General features: G+C 36.8%; 1 protein-coding gene across 13 annotated transcripts in view; it reads left to right on the top strand.

The window, feature by feature from the left end:
- The window catches only part of TRRAP (transformation/transcription domain associated protein), a 109,601-nt gene that overhangs the window by 9,523 nt on the left and 84,697 nt on the right, over positions 1-15,381 (top strand). For all 13 annotated transcript variants that reach the window (XM_084886532.1, XM_084886534.1, XM_084886529.1 and 10 more), the window contains exons 2-12: positions 68-227; positions 634-683; positions 1,718-1,828; positions 3,603-3,707; positions 4,915-4,998; positions 6,315-6,371; positions 7,704-7,829; positions 9,764-9,841; positions 10,037-10,125; positions 11,290-11,386; positions 12,587-12,725. In XM_084886532.1, the coding sequence (XP_084742658.1) occupies positions 128-227; positions 634-683; positions 1,718-1,828; positions 3,603-3,707; positions 4,915-4,998; positions 6,315-6,371; positions 7,704-7,829; positions 9,764-9,841; positions 10,037-10,125; positions 11,290-11,386; positions 12,587-12,725 (1,036 nt within the window). In that variant the 5' untranslated portion in view covers positions 68-127. The remainder of the gene's footprint in view (positions 1-67; positions 228-633; positions 684-1,717; positions 1,829-3,602; positions 3,708-4,914; positions 4,999-6,314; positions 6,372-7,703; positions 7,830-9,763; positions 9,842-10,036; positions 10,126-11,289; positions 11,387-12,586; positions 12,726-15,381) is intronic.

Genomic DNA, 15,381 nt, shown 5'->3' with positions numbered 1-15,381 from the left:
AGGATTTTCATAGAGATTGTGAACCTGTGCCCTTAATAAATTGGCTAACTTATGTTTCTTTTCATAGACTGGGTGGACTCATGGACCTGATACTTTTCTCTTGGAAATAAACTAGATCAAAAGAAAAATGGCATTTGTTGCAACGCAAGGGGCCACAGTGGTTGACCAAACCACTCTGATGAAAAAATATCTTCAGTTTGTAGCAGCTCTCACAGATGTAAATACCCGTGAGTTGATCCTTTTTGTCTTTAAGAAATGCATTAATTTGACTCATTCATCTCAGTTCAAAGAATGTGCACTTGGAGATAAATAACATTAACTTTTATCCGAATTTCTGTTCTCTGGCTTGTGGAGAAGCAAAGTGATGATCATTACTGGCTGGAGCCCTGAAGAGGCACGTGTGTGTGTGTGTGTGTGTGTGTGTGTGTATATCTGTCCTTGTCTGTGCATGCACACGTATGTCTGGGAGTGTGAATGTGTGTGACTAGTTGTAGGGAACTAGTTATGTGCCTTCTGTGGGACTATGACAGTCAAACTGATAAGATCTGATTGCTTCTCTTATTAAATCCAGTGATTTTGAGATAATCTTTAACATAATTTCAATTACCTGATGTTTTTTTGGTTATTTTACAGCTGATGAAACAAAGTTAAAAATGATGCAAGAAGTTAGCGAAAATTTTGAGGTATGATCTTTATATTTTAAGCTTTTCATTTTGAGCTAGATATTGTCCTGGGCTTTCCTATTGCTTTTTTTGTCAATCTTTTTACTATAGTAACTAAAAAACATTATCTTTGTTGATGTACTTTATTGTATTCTAAAAGTGAAATTTGTAAGTTTGTCCACAGTGTTGTCCAACTTTTTCATATAGTGATACTTGCCTTGGTTTTGGTTGTTTAATATTTTTTCTTTTTCTTTATTTTAGAGAGAGGAGGGAAGAGAGAGAAACTGATTTGTTGTTCCAATTATTTATGCATTCATTGGTTAATTCTTGTATGTGCCCTGTCTGGCAATCAAACCCGCAACCTTGGCATATTGGGTTAATGATCTAACCAACTGAGCTACCTGGCCAGGGCTTTTTTTTTTTAATTAAGTATATTTTATTTACTCACACTAGGGCAGGGGTCCTCAAACTTTTTAAAGTGGGGGCCAGATCACGGTTCCTCAGAGAGCTGGAGGGCCGGACTATATGAACTACTAATTCCTACTGTAACACCTCGGCTGTGCTCACTGCCCAAAAAACCTGGTGGGCCGGATCAGACTCCTCTGCGGGCCGCATGTGGCCCGCGGGCCGTAGTTTGAAGACCCCTGCACTAGGGCATACTCATTCCATTGATTTTTAGAGAGAGTGGTGGGAGGAAGGGGGATAGACAGAGAGAGGAACATTGATGTGAGAGAGACAGATCAGTTGGTTTCCTCCCTGCACGCGCTGCCATTGCTTTCCCTCCAGCAGCTGCAGCCGCTGCCTTGCTTTCCACTTTCCCTTCTTCCTTCTGTGCTGTCTTCCTTCTTCACTCCTCCCTCCCTATGCTTATGCAAATTAACCCAACATCTTTGTTGGGTTAATTTGCATACCCACCCTGATTGGCTGATGGGCGTGGCTTGTATAGCAGGTTGATAGTTAATTTGCATATTGCTCTATTATTAGGTTAGACTAGGTGAAGTTGAAGTGAAAATATATATACAAATTAAATGAGGTTTTTATTTTTGTATAATTAGAATGTAACGTCATCTCCTCAATATTCTACATTCCTGGAACATATCATCCCTCGGTTTCTTACATTTCTTCAAGATGGAGAAGTTCAGTTTCTTCAGGAGAAACCAGCCCAGGTAATTTGTTTAAAACTGTCAGTGAGAAAAAGGTGTCACATAGTAGTATTGCAAGCATTTCTGAATTAAAATACTAAAAAAACACACCATGGTTTCAATTACAAATCAAAGTGTTTTTATCACATAAGGATAACTCTGCCCAAGGCTTTTGCCTGCTTAGTTAAATGTCTTGGTTTTATTTTGTCAAGAACATCTCTTTTATAGTTTAACCCTTTGCACTCCGCTGTCCCCTCTCGGGGGACATCGGAATTCTAGCATATCACTCGGATGTCCCTCTCAGGGGAGATTGCAGTTTATTAGTGATTACGGGGAATTGAGTTTCCGCCGCAAAGTAGCGTCGAGTAGCTGGTAGCCAATGTCCAGAATGGTTCGGAGTGCAAAGGGTTAAACTAGAAGCCTGGTGCATGACATTTGTGCACTGTGGGGGAAAGGGGTCCTTTCAGCTCGGCCTGGGCCTTTAGCAGTCTGGGAGCTTTCAGGCGATGTCTGACTGACAGCTTAGGCCTGTTCCCCATTGTAGTTTGTTATTAATAATTATGTATAACAGGATATTGTAAAAATTAAGTTATGAAGTTTTTATTAAAATGTTTCTTATATACCATTATATTGGCTGGACCACAAAAATATTTGTTGTGGGACTCTGCAAAGTTTGATGTGCTTGGAATATATTGCAAATTAATATAACAGTAGTCTGTTGAACCTCCCATACTCACTGTCCAACTATTTTTATTCATTTTAATTTTTGTAATTCATGGCCAATTTTATTTTACTTATAGCTCCATCCACACGTTTACCTCCTCTTTTTAAAACAGTCCCATCACGTGTGTGTGTGTGTGTGTGTGTGTATTTATTTATTTATAAAGAATAGTTTATTGATTTTGTTTTTTATTTTTAAAATTATTTTTATTGATTTCAGAGAGGAAAGGAGAGGGAGAGAGAGATAGAAACATTAATGATGAGAGAGAATCATTGATTAGCTACCTCCTGCATGTCCCCTACTGGGGATCTAGTTCACAACCCAGGCATGTACCCGTGACTGGAATCAAACCTGGGACCTTTCAGTCCACAGGCTGACGCTCTATCCACTGAGCCATACCGACTAGGGCTAGTTATTGATTTTAGAGAGAGGAAGGGAGAGGGAGAAACCTCAGTGTGAAAGCACAACCTCAATCAGCTGCCTCCTGCATGCCCCCTATTGGGTACTGAGCCCACAACTTGGGCATGTGCCCTTGATTGGGAAGGGAACTGGCAATCTCCTGGTACATGGGGCGACGTTCAAGGAACTGAGCCACACCAGCCAGGGCTGGTCGACCTTTTAGTTGTCAGCTCCATAGTCAGAATCATGAGAGCTTAGTTCAGTTTATGATGAAATTAGTCGTTGGGCCCAAGGTAATTGGGGAGAACACTGTAGAAGCTAAACTGAGATTATGGAGGGAGATCTCAAATGAAGTTCTATTTGTTTTGCTCTTTCATTTTAAATCCACTCTGCATTCACACACTAGTGCCCTTTCTGCTGAAAATAAGTGTGAAAGAGGAAAGAGGTGACTCACTTGATTTGCTACACAATTGTAGAAATATTGAAAGTAATGGTTTGCAGTACTTGCTTTGGATTACATTGAAATAATATATAGGAGTGTTTCTAAAATGGGGTTGATCCTCTGGTGTGTTACCAGTGCTGGGTACGGACAGCCGTGTGACCCTTTTAGCAGGCAAAAGAATTACTTTGGAGCTCTTGGGAGGATGTTATATTTACTTTTTTATTTTTCTTCACCAGCAATTGCGGAAACTAGTTCTTGAAATCATTCATAGGATACCAACGAATGAACATCTTCGTCCTCATACAAAAAATGTTTTGTCTGTGATGTTTCGCTTTTTAGAGGTAACCTTTGAGAATTCTTGTTATTTCGCAATATTAAAAACTTTAAATGATTTTCTTAATGTAAAATCTAGTGTTATACAACTGTTTCCCCTTCACTAAAGTTCCTGATGTCCATTTCCCCAACCAAATTATCATGAAAGATTATTATTATTTTTTTAATATATTTTATTGATTTTGTACAGAGAGGAAGGGAGAGAGATAGAGAGTTAGAAACCTCGATGAGAGAGAGTCATCGATCAGCTGCCTCTTGCACACCCCCTACTGGGGATATGCCTGCAACCAAGGTACATGCCCTTGACCGGAATCGAACCCAGGACCCTTCAGTCCCCAAGCCAACGCTCTATCCATTGAGCCAAACCGGTTTCAGCTCATGATAGATTATTAATTAAAGTTTCATTTTGTTTTCGTATTTTTGAGTCACTGATAAATTAACGCTACATAGTAGAAATCTTTCAGAATGAGTTGGTGGTTGTTGACAGACTCAGAGTAGTGGGTTCTTTGGCTTCGTGCTTTCTAGTTTTGTGTGTGTCAAGCACAGTACGTGCTCATAAAGAGTTTTTCAAATACTTGGGGCTAATTCATATGGTACCTATTAAGTTAACCTCTAAAATGGTTTTCTTACTGTACTTAGTCTTGATGTGTTTAGAATTCTATTGGATTTCTGGCCTCCTTGGAAAGATGAGCTTTGGAGGGGCGAGAGAGTTGGATTCAGATCCTGGCTCTGTCATTTATTAACTACAATATATCATGTTAGTCATGTTGCTTATCTTCTCTGAGCCTTAGCTTCCTCTGGGTATAGTGTGGATGGAACCTCACACTTAGAGAGTATGTGTGAAATGTTAAGCACAGGTTCAATATTTGGTGGGTACTCAGTAATTCATTCTTTTGGCATTACTTTCAAGCAATAAAAAGTGTTGGTCGGGCCATTAGACCTTAGTTCATGGTGTGACTTGCCACACATGTCAGTTAACTTATTTTTCAGAGTTATTGACCAGAACTCACTGGTGTGCTGCCCTTCAGATGGTCTACCAAAGACCATGAAGTCTTTCTGTTTGGGCAGCTGTGTTTTATGATTTAATGAATTTTTAATAAATCAAATCTAAGTTGGTTGATGCAGTGTGTGTATAAAGAAAAATGCTTAGAAAATAGTCTTTAATCTTTAAAGTAAGTCCTCAGAATTGTAACTCTTTAAATGCTTTTTTTAAAGACGGAAAATGAAGAAAACGTCCTTATTTGTTTAAGAATAATTATTGAGCTTCACAAACAATTCAGGCCACCCATCACACAAGAAGTAAGTATTTACCCTGAGAGCATTTCTGTAGTGTGCTGACAGTTCTTTGTGCTGTGTAAATTCTCTTTTCCTATAGTATTGATGGAACACATGGTGCTTAAAGTATAGAAAATGGTATAGCCTGTTTGGGGAAAATTCTTTGGTTTAGCAGTTACCTTTTCTATTTTGAATGTGTTTATGAGTATTTAACTGAATTTGTTCAGTCGTGTGGATATGTGTTACCTAACCAGATTGGCAGAGCTGTTTGCGTGCTTCTGGTATTCAGAAACGTCTGATGTGCGAGAAGGCTCTGATCATTTTATGTTATTCAAGGGTTAAGATGTGTTCTGAAGTCAGCTGGGTTTGAATATCATCAGCTCTGCAATTCAGAAGCTATGTGAAACTGGGTAAACTTGTAGCCATTTGGAGCCTTTTCTGTAAAATGGGGACAGTCACAGTATATCCTCAAAGATTGCTTGAAGAATTAAATATAAAAGTTAAAGTTCTTAACACAGTGATTTGCCCCTACAGAGTAAATACTAGGTATTCTGTGTTAGCAGTAATTAATACAGTGTCTTCTGCAATGATAAGCTTAGTAAATGCCTGTTATAGATTATTTGGAAATTAGAAGCAAAATGATGAAATAGAATTCCTCCTATCTTATAAACAATATTGATTACTTTTCATTTTTCCCACCTTCTATATATGTAATGTTTTCTACATGATTGCAATAATACTGTATACGACGTTTTATATTGTGATAGTTTCGCTTCACATTTTCCCACTCAAATTCTTTATAAAGTTACTTTTTAGTGGATGTATAATATTCTTACACATGGGTGCCATCATTTTTGGATATTTAAAGTATTTCAAAAATTTTTATTTTATGACTATGATTGAATATCTGTTTCTAGTTCAAATTACTACATAAACTAGGGTTATCGACAGGATTAGTAGGTCAAATATGTTAATGTTTTAATGCTATTGATAAATATAGTATTAAATTGATTTCCAGAAAGGTTTCAGTAGTTTATGAGAGTCTTCCTCTTGTGGCAGTCTCTCCAACATGGTGTAGTATTACTTTTTGGGAGTCAAAGAGTGGCATTTATTTTAATTTTTATTTCTTTGCTTCTTCTGAAATAGGAAGCTTGTTTTCTGTTCGTCAATCTTTTGTATTTCTTTTTTATTCACATTCATTGCCTGTTTGTGTTTTGAGTCTGACATTTTTCTTACCTATTTTATGAGTTCTTATATATTAGGACTATTAACATTTTTCTTATTTATTGTAAGCATTTTCTGTTTATAAATATCTTCCTTATACTTTTTTTTTTTTTTAGATTCATCATTTTTTGGATTTTGTGAAACAGATTTATAAGGAGCTTCCAAAAGTAGTGGTATGGTTTTAACATTATTTGAATTATTACTTATATTTATTTATTACTTTCTTATTCCAAAGGTATTTTGGAGCGTTTGCATTGGAGGAATAATTGGGGGATGCTAATTTTAGAGTGGGGAATGTTTATCGATAGTCAGAATCTAGGTTGATAAATCAGTCATTTAAAAAAATAGTTCTTTTGGTTTCATTGTTTAAATTAAATACTTTAATATATTCTTAGTGTAGAAATTTTGCAAAAAACAACAAGATAAATCCATAATGTTTTGACTTGTAAGCAACCATTGATATTGATGTTTTGTGCTCTTTAAAGATGGTTATGCTCTCAATTATAAAGACTTCTGGGGAGGTGGTGTATGCTTTTAGCATTTTTCTGCATCATTAAAATTCTTTCTGTTGAAAAAACTTCCCAAGCAATGCCAACAATGTAAAAGTGTGTGGACTAGAACAGGAATGTCTCCTCTCCATTTTATTTTCACTTACTAGAAGAATCACTGTTAACAGTTTGGAACATCCAAGATCTTTTTCTGGCAGTCGTAATTTTTAGTGGCCCCATAATTTTTTATTATATGCGTATACTTCAACCATCTCTCTGTTGCTGATTTTCTCATTTTTCAATTCTTCACTATCACAAATAATGCTTTGGTAAAAATTTATTGCACATAATTCTGTTTTTTAAAGAATTTTGTTAAGTTTAAATTTTTTTTTTTAAATGAACATATGGTAAAATTAACTTTTAGGTATTTTAAGGATTTTAATTTGCTAATAATGTGTCAAACAAAATTAATTACATTTTGAGTTATCAAATTGTGTCACCTATCATTTCAGTCAGAGTTTTTCATATGAAGCTGTTTTGTTTAATATGAGGTCCAAACTCCACTGAGAACTAAGGGATGACAGTGAGGTCCTGGCCTTTAAACATGCCTTCTGTTCTTTGCTTCTGGTCCCATCTTTGATCTCTATTTAGGAGACTATTTGAAAAGTTAATTCAAGAGGGACTGGCTCCTAGTTTCTTATCACTGGAGAGATGGGGTCCATTCTCCTTGCCTCACTGAGGTTTAATGTAATCTGGCATGCATTTCATCTTTTCTTATCCAGGAAGGAGCAAAAAATACTTAGGACAAGTTTTTTATTTTCTGTTGTGGAAGGTGGAGAAATGTCTCTATCATGTTGTCTTTTTGGTGTTGAATAGAGTGGATCTCAAGTACTATGGGATTGAGCAAGATACATGTGGGGCATTTGGTTTCTTCCTCCACATGTGTCAGGGCTGTTTTGTGAAGGAATGTTGTGTATGACTCTTTTAGGAAAAAACATTTCTCTTGTTCTTATGTAGAACCGCTACTTTGAGAACCCTCAGGTGATTCCTGAGAACACAGTCCCTCCCCCAGAAATGGTTGGTATGATTACAGCAATTGCTGTGAAGGTGAATCCTGAGCGTGAGGACAGTGAGACCAGAACAGTAAGTTTTTCCAATTGTTTTGCTTTTGTTCTTAACTTTGCCTCTACTTGGTAGAGAGGCATAATTAATATATAAGTGACTTTTTAAACTGCTTAAGTTTTCTGTTTTCTTTCTTAAACACTTAGAGGCATTTAAGATGAACAAATGTGTGCATGAGAGAGCATCACTGATTCTGCTGTGCAACCTCTGAGTGGTGAAATGAACTCTTGCTTTCATGTAAAGGTTTAAACAGAATTGTAGTGGAAGTCCAGACTCACCTGTTGGAAAGAGCAGCTGACCAGTCTCTGTTCCATCCTTAGTTTTGATATTAATGAGCCCCTTTAATCTACATATAAATTGTAGTTCAGTCCCTGGGAGCCTGGGCTCTGGGGACAGACGCACTGGGACTATTCTGACAATAGGAAAGTTCATGAACCTTTGTTTTGGCCTTGATTTTTCCCTCTCATTATCTGAAAAACCTATTTTGTGAAGGTAATGCTAGTAATTGTCTGCAGGTAATGTATTTGTTATATCTGGCACATAGGTAATGTGTCTTGAGCATTTGCTGACTATATATATATATATATATATATATATATATATATATATATTTTTTTTTTTAAATATATTTTATTGATTTTTCACAGAGAGGAAGAGAGAGGGATAGAGAGTTAGAAACATCGATGAGAGAGAATCATCGATCAGCTGCCTCTTGCACACTGGGGATGTGCCCGCAACCAAGGTACATGCCCTTGCCCGGAATCGAACCTGGGACCTTTCAGTCCACAGGCCGACCCTCTATCCACTGAGCCAAACCGGTCCCGGCTTGTTGACTATATTTTTATGATTGAATTAAGAATATCATCTGTATTTGCTTTATTGCAATGGTTTTGCTTTACTGCAATGGTTTTGCAGAATGTTTTATTAATCCTCACCTGAGCATATTTTTTTTTTCATTGATCTTTAGACAGATTGGAAGGGAGAAGGAGAGACAGAGAGAGAGAAATCCTTATGAGAGAAACACATGGATTGGTTGCCTCTGCACATGCCCTGACCAGGGCCAAGGATTAAGCCTGCAACCGAGCTGCAAACCCTTGATCAGAATAAAAATCGGAATTAAACCGAGGATCCTTCAGTCTGTGGGCTGACGCTGTAACTATTGAGCAAAACTGGCTAGGGCTGCAGAATGTTTTAATTTGTGCTACGATAAACAAGAAACTGCATTTTGAATAAAAATAAAGTTCTCATTCCTTTCCTCTTCTTGAATTACAATTTTGTTTTCTGTTTATGAGTCTTTGTTTTGCTTGTCTGTGCCTATTCATTGCCCATTTGTATGAGTGTGGCATTTTCCTTACCTGTTTTATGAATTCTTTTATATTAGGACTATTAAATTTTTTTCTTAAGTTTATTGCAAGCATTTTCTGTTTTAAATATTTTGAATAAAACCGGGCAAATATGCACTTTCTGCTATTGCTTTTTTTTAAGTATTAAATACTAGATACTAATTTAAAATTTTTCTCAGATGACCCTGGCAGGGTCGCTTGGTTGGAGCATCATCCTGTACACCAAAAAGGTTGCAGGTTCTTTCCCTGGTTGGGGCACATCTTTCTAAAAATAAATAAAAACATTATCTGAGGATTAAAAAAAAAAAATATATATATATATATATATATATATATATATATATATATAAATAAATTTTTTCTCTGCTGATTTGAATTTCTAAGTTTTGACAAAATTTTCCAAAGTTATTTACTACAGGTGATTACATTGGAAAATATAAAAAGCTGTATTAAATCATAGTTCTATAAAAAATAGTTTCCCCACAGATATTGACAAAGGTGTCAGTATTTTCCCCTTTTATTTCAGTGGGCAGTGCTCAGTAGTGGGCACTGACTGGGGCTGTTTGAAGTGCCACTGGGATAACCACAGTCCTGCTTGTTTTTCTCTTTCAGCATTCCATCATTCCAAGAGGATCTCTTTCTCTGAAAGTATTGGCAGAATTGCCCATTATTGTTGTTTTAATGTATCAGGTATGTATATTGTTACGTACTAGTTTCTTGGGTTTTTGGCTTCTTGTTTTATGATAATGTTCACATCTAATAATCTGTGGTGAATAGATGTGTTATGATACATACATGCTAGCTCCTGTAGTTTCTTTGGTATGCCAAATTATTTTACTATGCAGGAAGTGTAAAAGCATGAAAATCTGATGTGTTTGCTTTTAGCTCTACAAACTGAATATCCACAATGTTGTTGCTGAATTTGTGCCCCTGATCATGAATACCATTGCAATTCAAGTATCTGCACAAGCCAGGTGAGAATTCTTCGGACAGTGACAAAGCTGACTGTCACAGGGCTTTAATTCCAAGTAAAAATACACTTGCTGTAATTATTTGTAAGATATAAAATTTTTAAGTGACAAAATTTTAGACAAATTATGTTTTTTACTTCTTGAACTTGTATTTCAATGATGATAGTAATAATTATTTTACTCCTTATTTAGAAAGATTAGCTAAAGGTATTAAACCTTAGTTTTGGTGGTGTTTCATAAATTTAGAACTATTATTAGGAATTATTATACTCTAGATCAGTGTTTCCCAACCTTCTCTCATGATGAGAATCACCTGGTGGAGTTGTTAAAACACAGATTCCTGAATCCCAACTAAGAAGTGCTAAACTAGAATTTTTGAGAACATATAGGTAAAATTGCATACCTAACTTAGTGCTCTGTATATAACATCTGTCTTAGAGCACTAGTTAAGTATACAATTTTACCTATATGTTCCCAAAAATTCTAGTTTAGCACTTCTTAGTTGGGATTCAGGAATCTGTGTTTTAACAACTCCACCAGGTGATTCTCATCATGAGAGAAGGTTGGGAAACACTGCTCTAGATTACTATCTGTGGGATCTCTAAACCTTTCTACCCTTAAGCCTTTCTTTGTTCTTGCTGTTCTTTTCAGCACGAGTGCCAGAATGTTCTTTATCCTCTTAATCCCCCCGCCCATCACTCTAGGTGAACCATATTCATTCTCTCAGTGAGAACTTTTTCTTAAACTTTAGACATGTCCTCTTAAGACCTTTAACACTCACTTTCTTTTGGCCTATTTGTCTCTGAGTCATTTAAGGACAGGATCTGAGGGTGAATGAGTGTTAACATCCTCTGTGGCCCTAGCATTGGCTCTTATTGAGCAAATCGATAGCCTAACACTGTCTATTGGGTGAGTGAGTAGCTTTATGGGACACACATTGTAACTGCGATGGAATGGCTTAGAGAACTGCTTGCTTTATGCCTCTAAACTCTTTATATTATTTGGAAATGCATAACAGTAAAGAGTATAGCTTGCTGCTCTGTTGTTCTGATCTGTGCAGAAATCAGACTTTTGGGCTCAGGGAATTATTATAGACTTTTAATTAATATTAATGTCACCTAAAGAGTTAAGAGCTAATATTATAAATTTTATTTATTTCTCATCCAGGCAACATAAGCTTTACAACAAGGAGTTGTATGCCGATTTCATTGCTGCTCAGATTAAAACATTGTCATTTTTAGCTTATATCATCAGAATTTACCAGGTAAGTTCATTTGCTTTAAAAAATATTTTTACTGATTTCAGAGAGGAAGGGAGAGTGAGAGAGAGACAGAAACATTAGTGACGTGAAAGAATCATTGATTAGCTAACTCCTGCAGGTCCCCACTGAGGATCGAGCCTGTACCCTTGGACATGTGCCCTGACCAGGAATTGAACCATGACCTCCTGGTGCATAGGTCGATGCTCAACCACTGAGCCATGCCAGCCGGGCATGACTTTTTTTTTTAGTTAGGTTTTCTGAGCTATAATTTACATATAATAAAGTTCACCTTTTATAAGTATACAGTTCTATTAATTGACAAATGCATATAGTTGATAACCACCAAGACATCAAAATATAGAATGTTCCCATCACCCCCTCAAAATTTTCTTTGTACATTTGTAGTCCACTTTCTCCTCCCACTTTCAGGATCTATCAAGCACTGAAAATGGGGCTTTTTGGTTTAAAAAATTTAGTTACGTACCCTTTGATATTTTGGTCAGCTTGAGTCATTATGGTGAGTTGCCTTGCCAAAACACCTCAAAAAGAGATTGTGATTAGAACTTATTCTGAGTTGATTAAATATGTTTTTGGTGTCATTCAGAACTTACATTAATGGGATGACATGTTTGTTTACTTTTTAAATTTCAATATTTCTCCTTCCTCCTTAATATAGCATATATTCTCTCTTGAAAGTTGGGAAGACACAGAAAAGTACAAAAAAAGATGTCTACAATCCCCTTATGTAAAATAAACTGCTATTTATGTTTCTAACCATCCTTCTAGTATTTCAGTATGTACACACAACTATTAATAATACTTGTTTATTAGATCTGTTATTTCCTGGGGGTCCTTTGAGCCAAGTTTAGTTTTACTGAATTAAAAAAAAAAAGTTTATAAATTTTGTATTTTTCTTTTGTTTAAAAATGTATTTTATTGATTTTTTTACAGAGAGGAAGGGAGAGGGATAGAGAGTTAGAAACATCGATGAGAGAGAAATATTGATCTGCTGCCTCCTGCACACCCCCTACTGGGGATGTGCCGGCAACCAAGGAATATGGCCTTGACCGGAATGGAACCTGGGGCCCTTCGCTCTGTAGGCGGATGCTCTATCCACTGAGCCAAACCTGTTAGGGCAATTTTGGGTTTTTCTTATTATCCACCAGTCAATGTAATTGTGTTGTTTTCCTCTTACTTTTACAGGAGTTGGTAACTAAGTACTCTCAGCAAATGGTAAAAGGAATGCTACAGTTACTTTCAAATTGCCCAGCAGAGACTGCACACCTCAGAAAGGAGCTTCTGATTGCTGCAAAGCACATCCTCACGACAGAGCTAAGAAACCGTATGTCTTTTGTCTGGAATTCTGACATGAGTGCTGTCCACATCTTTGGGGGTGGAACTCTGCTGACATTCCATTGTTCTTTTTACATTAAGAGTTTGTTACGGGAACTTACATAGGAGGTATGTCTTGGGCAGCAGGAGGCGACATGGATATCCTCCTGATATGTCCTTGTTGTGGGAGTCTTTAGCTCAAGCCAATGCTTACATATTTTAGGTTCAGCTTGTCCTTTTCTTATTGCTGTCTTGAGTTTATTCTTACCCCTTCTTTCTCTCTTTCCCTTCCTCTCCCCCTCCCCCCCCTTTCTCTCTCTCTTCCTCCCTTTTCCTCTGAGCCTGCCTCCAGGTCCTCTCTTTATCTTATCAACAATCTCATAATGAATGTGATGATAACCTCAGCATTGCTTACTTAAGTTCCGAGTCTTCCTTGGTACTTTTTTGCTTTTCAACTGCATATTTTTAGAAATTGCAAATAACCATTTGCTCTCAGATTTTACAAGATGAGAAGGAAACAATGATTTCTTTCTCCATGTGTGAAATAATGATTGGTTCTGTTTCAGTGCACAAGACTGATACTTGCTTTTTGCTAATCTGATAATTATACTTTTTCTATCAATTATTGAATTTAATTTTTATTTATTTATTATTTTTTAAAAAATATATTTTATTGATTTTGTACAGAGAGGAAGGGAGAGAGATAGAGAGTTAGAAGCATCAGTGAGAGAGAGTCATTGATCAGCTGCCTCTTGCACACCCCCTACTGGGGATATGCCCGCAACCAAGGTACATGCCCTTGACCGGAATTGAACCCGGGACCTTTCAGTCCCCAAGCCGACGCTCTATCCATTGAGCCAAACCGGTTTCGGCTGAATTTAATTTTTAAATACATTTTATATTTAAATTATTAGGTTGAAGTTACATCCTAATTGTTTTGTTATGATAGTCATTTCCCCAAGTACTTTTTTCAATATTAAATGCTTTATATGCTTGTAAATTAGAGCATGGGTAAAACTGAATTTGGGCTTCCTTATATATATATATATTTTTTTTTAATATATATTTTATTGATTTTTTACAGAGAGGAAGAGAGAGGGATAGAGAGTTAGAAACATCGATGAGAGAGAATCATCGATCAGCTGCCTCTTGCACACCTCCCACTGGGGATGTGCCAGCAACCTAGGTACATGCCCTTCACCGGAATCGAACCCGGGACCTTTCAGTCCGCAAACCGACGCTCTATCCACTGAGCTAAACCGGTTTTGGCTCCTTATATATTTTTTAAGCATGAAAAGAAGGGTACAGTTTGAGTGTTTACACTAGAATTAACACAGTAAAGCTCAGATATTTTTGTGTTATTAAAATACAAATTATAGTGTGCCTCTTGAATGTAGATATCGCTGAATGGAAGATAGACTTAAACATTATTTTGAAATGTAACACATAGAAAAGTGCACCAAAAATAATGTATGATTTCACCAGAAGTGTAAGCATCACCCAGGTTGAGAACTTGAGCATTGCAAGTCCTCATAGCCCACTCCCCTTTAGAGCTGACTTCCATTGGGACTTGTCTGGTTACTGACAGCTTCCTTTGCTTTTTGCCTTTCCTATGTGTTCATCTCTGAATATCAAAATAGAAGAATTTTATTTTCTATTTACTTTTATTTTAAAAATAAAAACATTTTGATTTTGAGAGAGAGAGGGGGAGAGAGAGAAAGAAAGATATATCAATGTGAGAGGAACATTGATTGGTTGCCTCCTGTATACACCCATGCTAGGTTCAAACCTGCCACCTGAGTATGTGCCCTGACCACCAGGGTAAGTGCCCAGGTATGAACCAGTGACCTTTCGGTGCATAGGATGGTGCTCAACCAGCTTAACCATTCCAGCCAGGGCAAAATAGAAGAATTTTAAAAGAAACATTTAAAATCTACTTAAGTTACTGGATTGTGCCTTGAGAACCATTCTCACAGTAACTTATATTCCTGCCATTTAAGTAAAAGGGTTTTGGAGGTGCATCTGGGGAGTTTTGTAGCAAAACTTGTTGAAGTGCTGATGGATTAAAAACTCCTCATGCTTTCTACCATGCACAGCCAGGCTCTCTGAGGTGGTACGGCTAGGTTTCAGTCTTATGGAACCTGTTCCACAAAGATCAGTGGGTTTCCAAGATGCTACTCTCCAGGGATTGAACACATTAGCCTTGTTGAAGTCAGCTTTTAGGATACTTTATCTTAAAGCCCTTAGTAGCTCCTGGAGTTAAATAGGTAATAGCATCATATCTCAAAAGAGATTTTATTAGAAGAAACATTGAAAGAATCTTGTTAAATATTAACCCCATTATTATAAAATGAAAAAAATGTATGTACATAGTTAAATTTTACACATCCACCAACATTTTCACATGGCCTTAATTTTTTGGCATCTCAGATGATAACAAAGGTAACACATTTGCTCTAATTCTGAAGAGCAGTAGTTTTAGAAAACCTGATGGTTTAACAAAGTTACCCATTTCTCCAGAGATTCTGGTTCTTGGTCATGAGGGGGATCTGGAAACAAATGCTGTAGGACTTAATTTTTATCCCTTTTTCTTGAACTCATCTCCTCGCCAGCCCTCCAGCATGAGACGTCTGTGCCCTTTGCACCTTTCCCTCTTGCCTCCTTCC

This window comes from Pipistrellus hanaki, assembly GCF_964339955.1.
Source record: "Pipistrellus hanaki genome assembly, chromosome: 5".
NCBI classification, from domain to species: Eukaryota; Metazoa; Chordata; class Mammalia; order Chiroptera; family Vespertilionidae; genus Pipistrellus; species Pipistrellus hanaki.
Note: the sequence above shows the minus strand (reverse complement) of the source record. Positions and strands in the feature narration are given on the sequence as shown.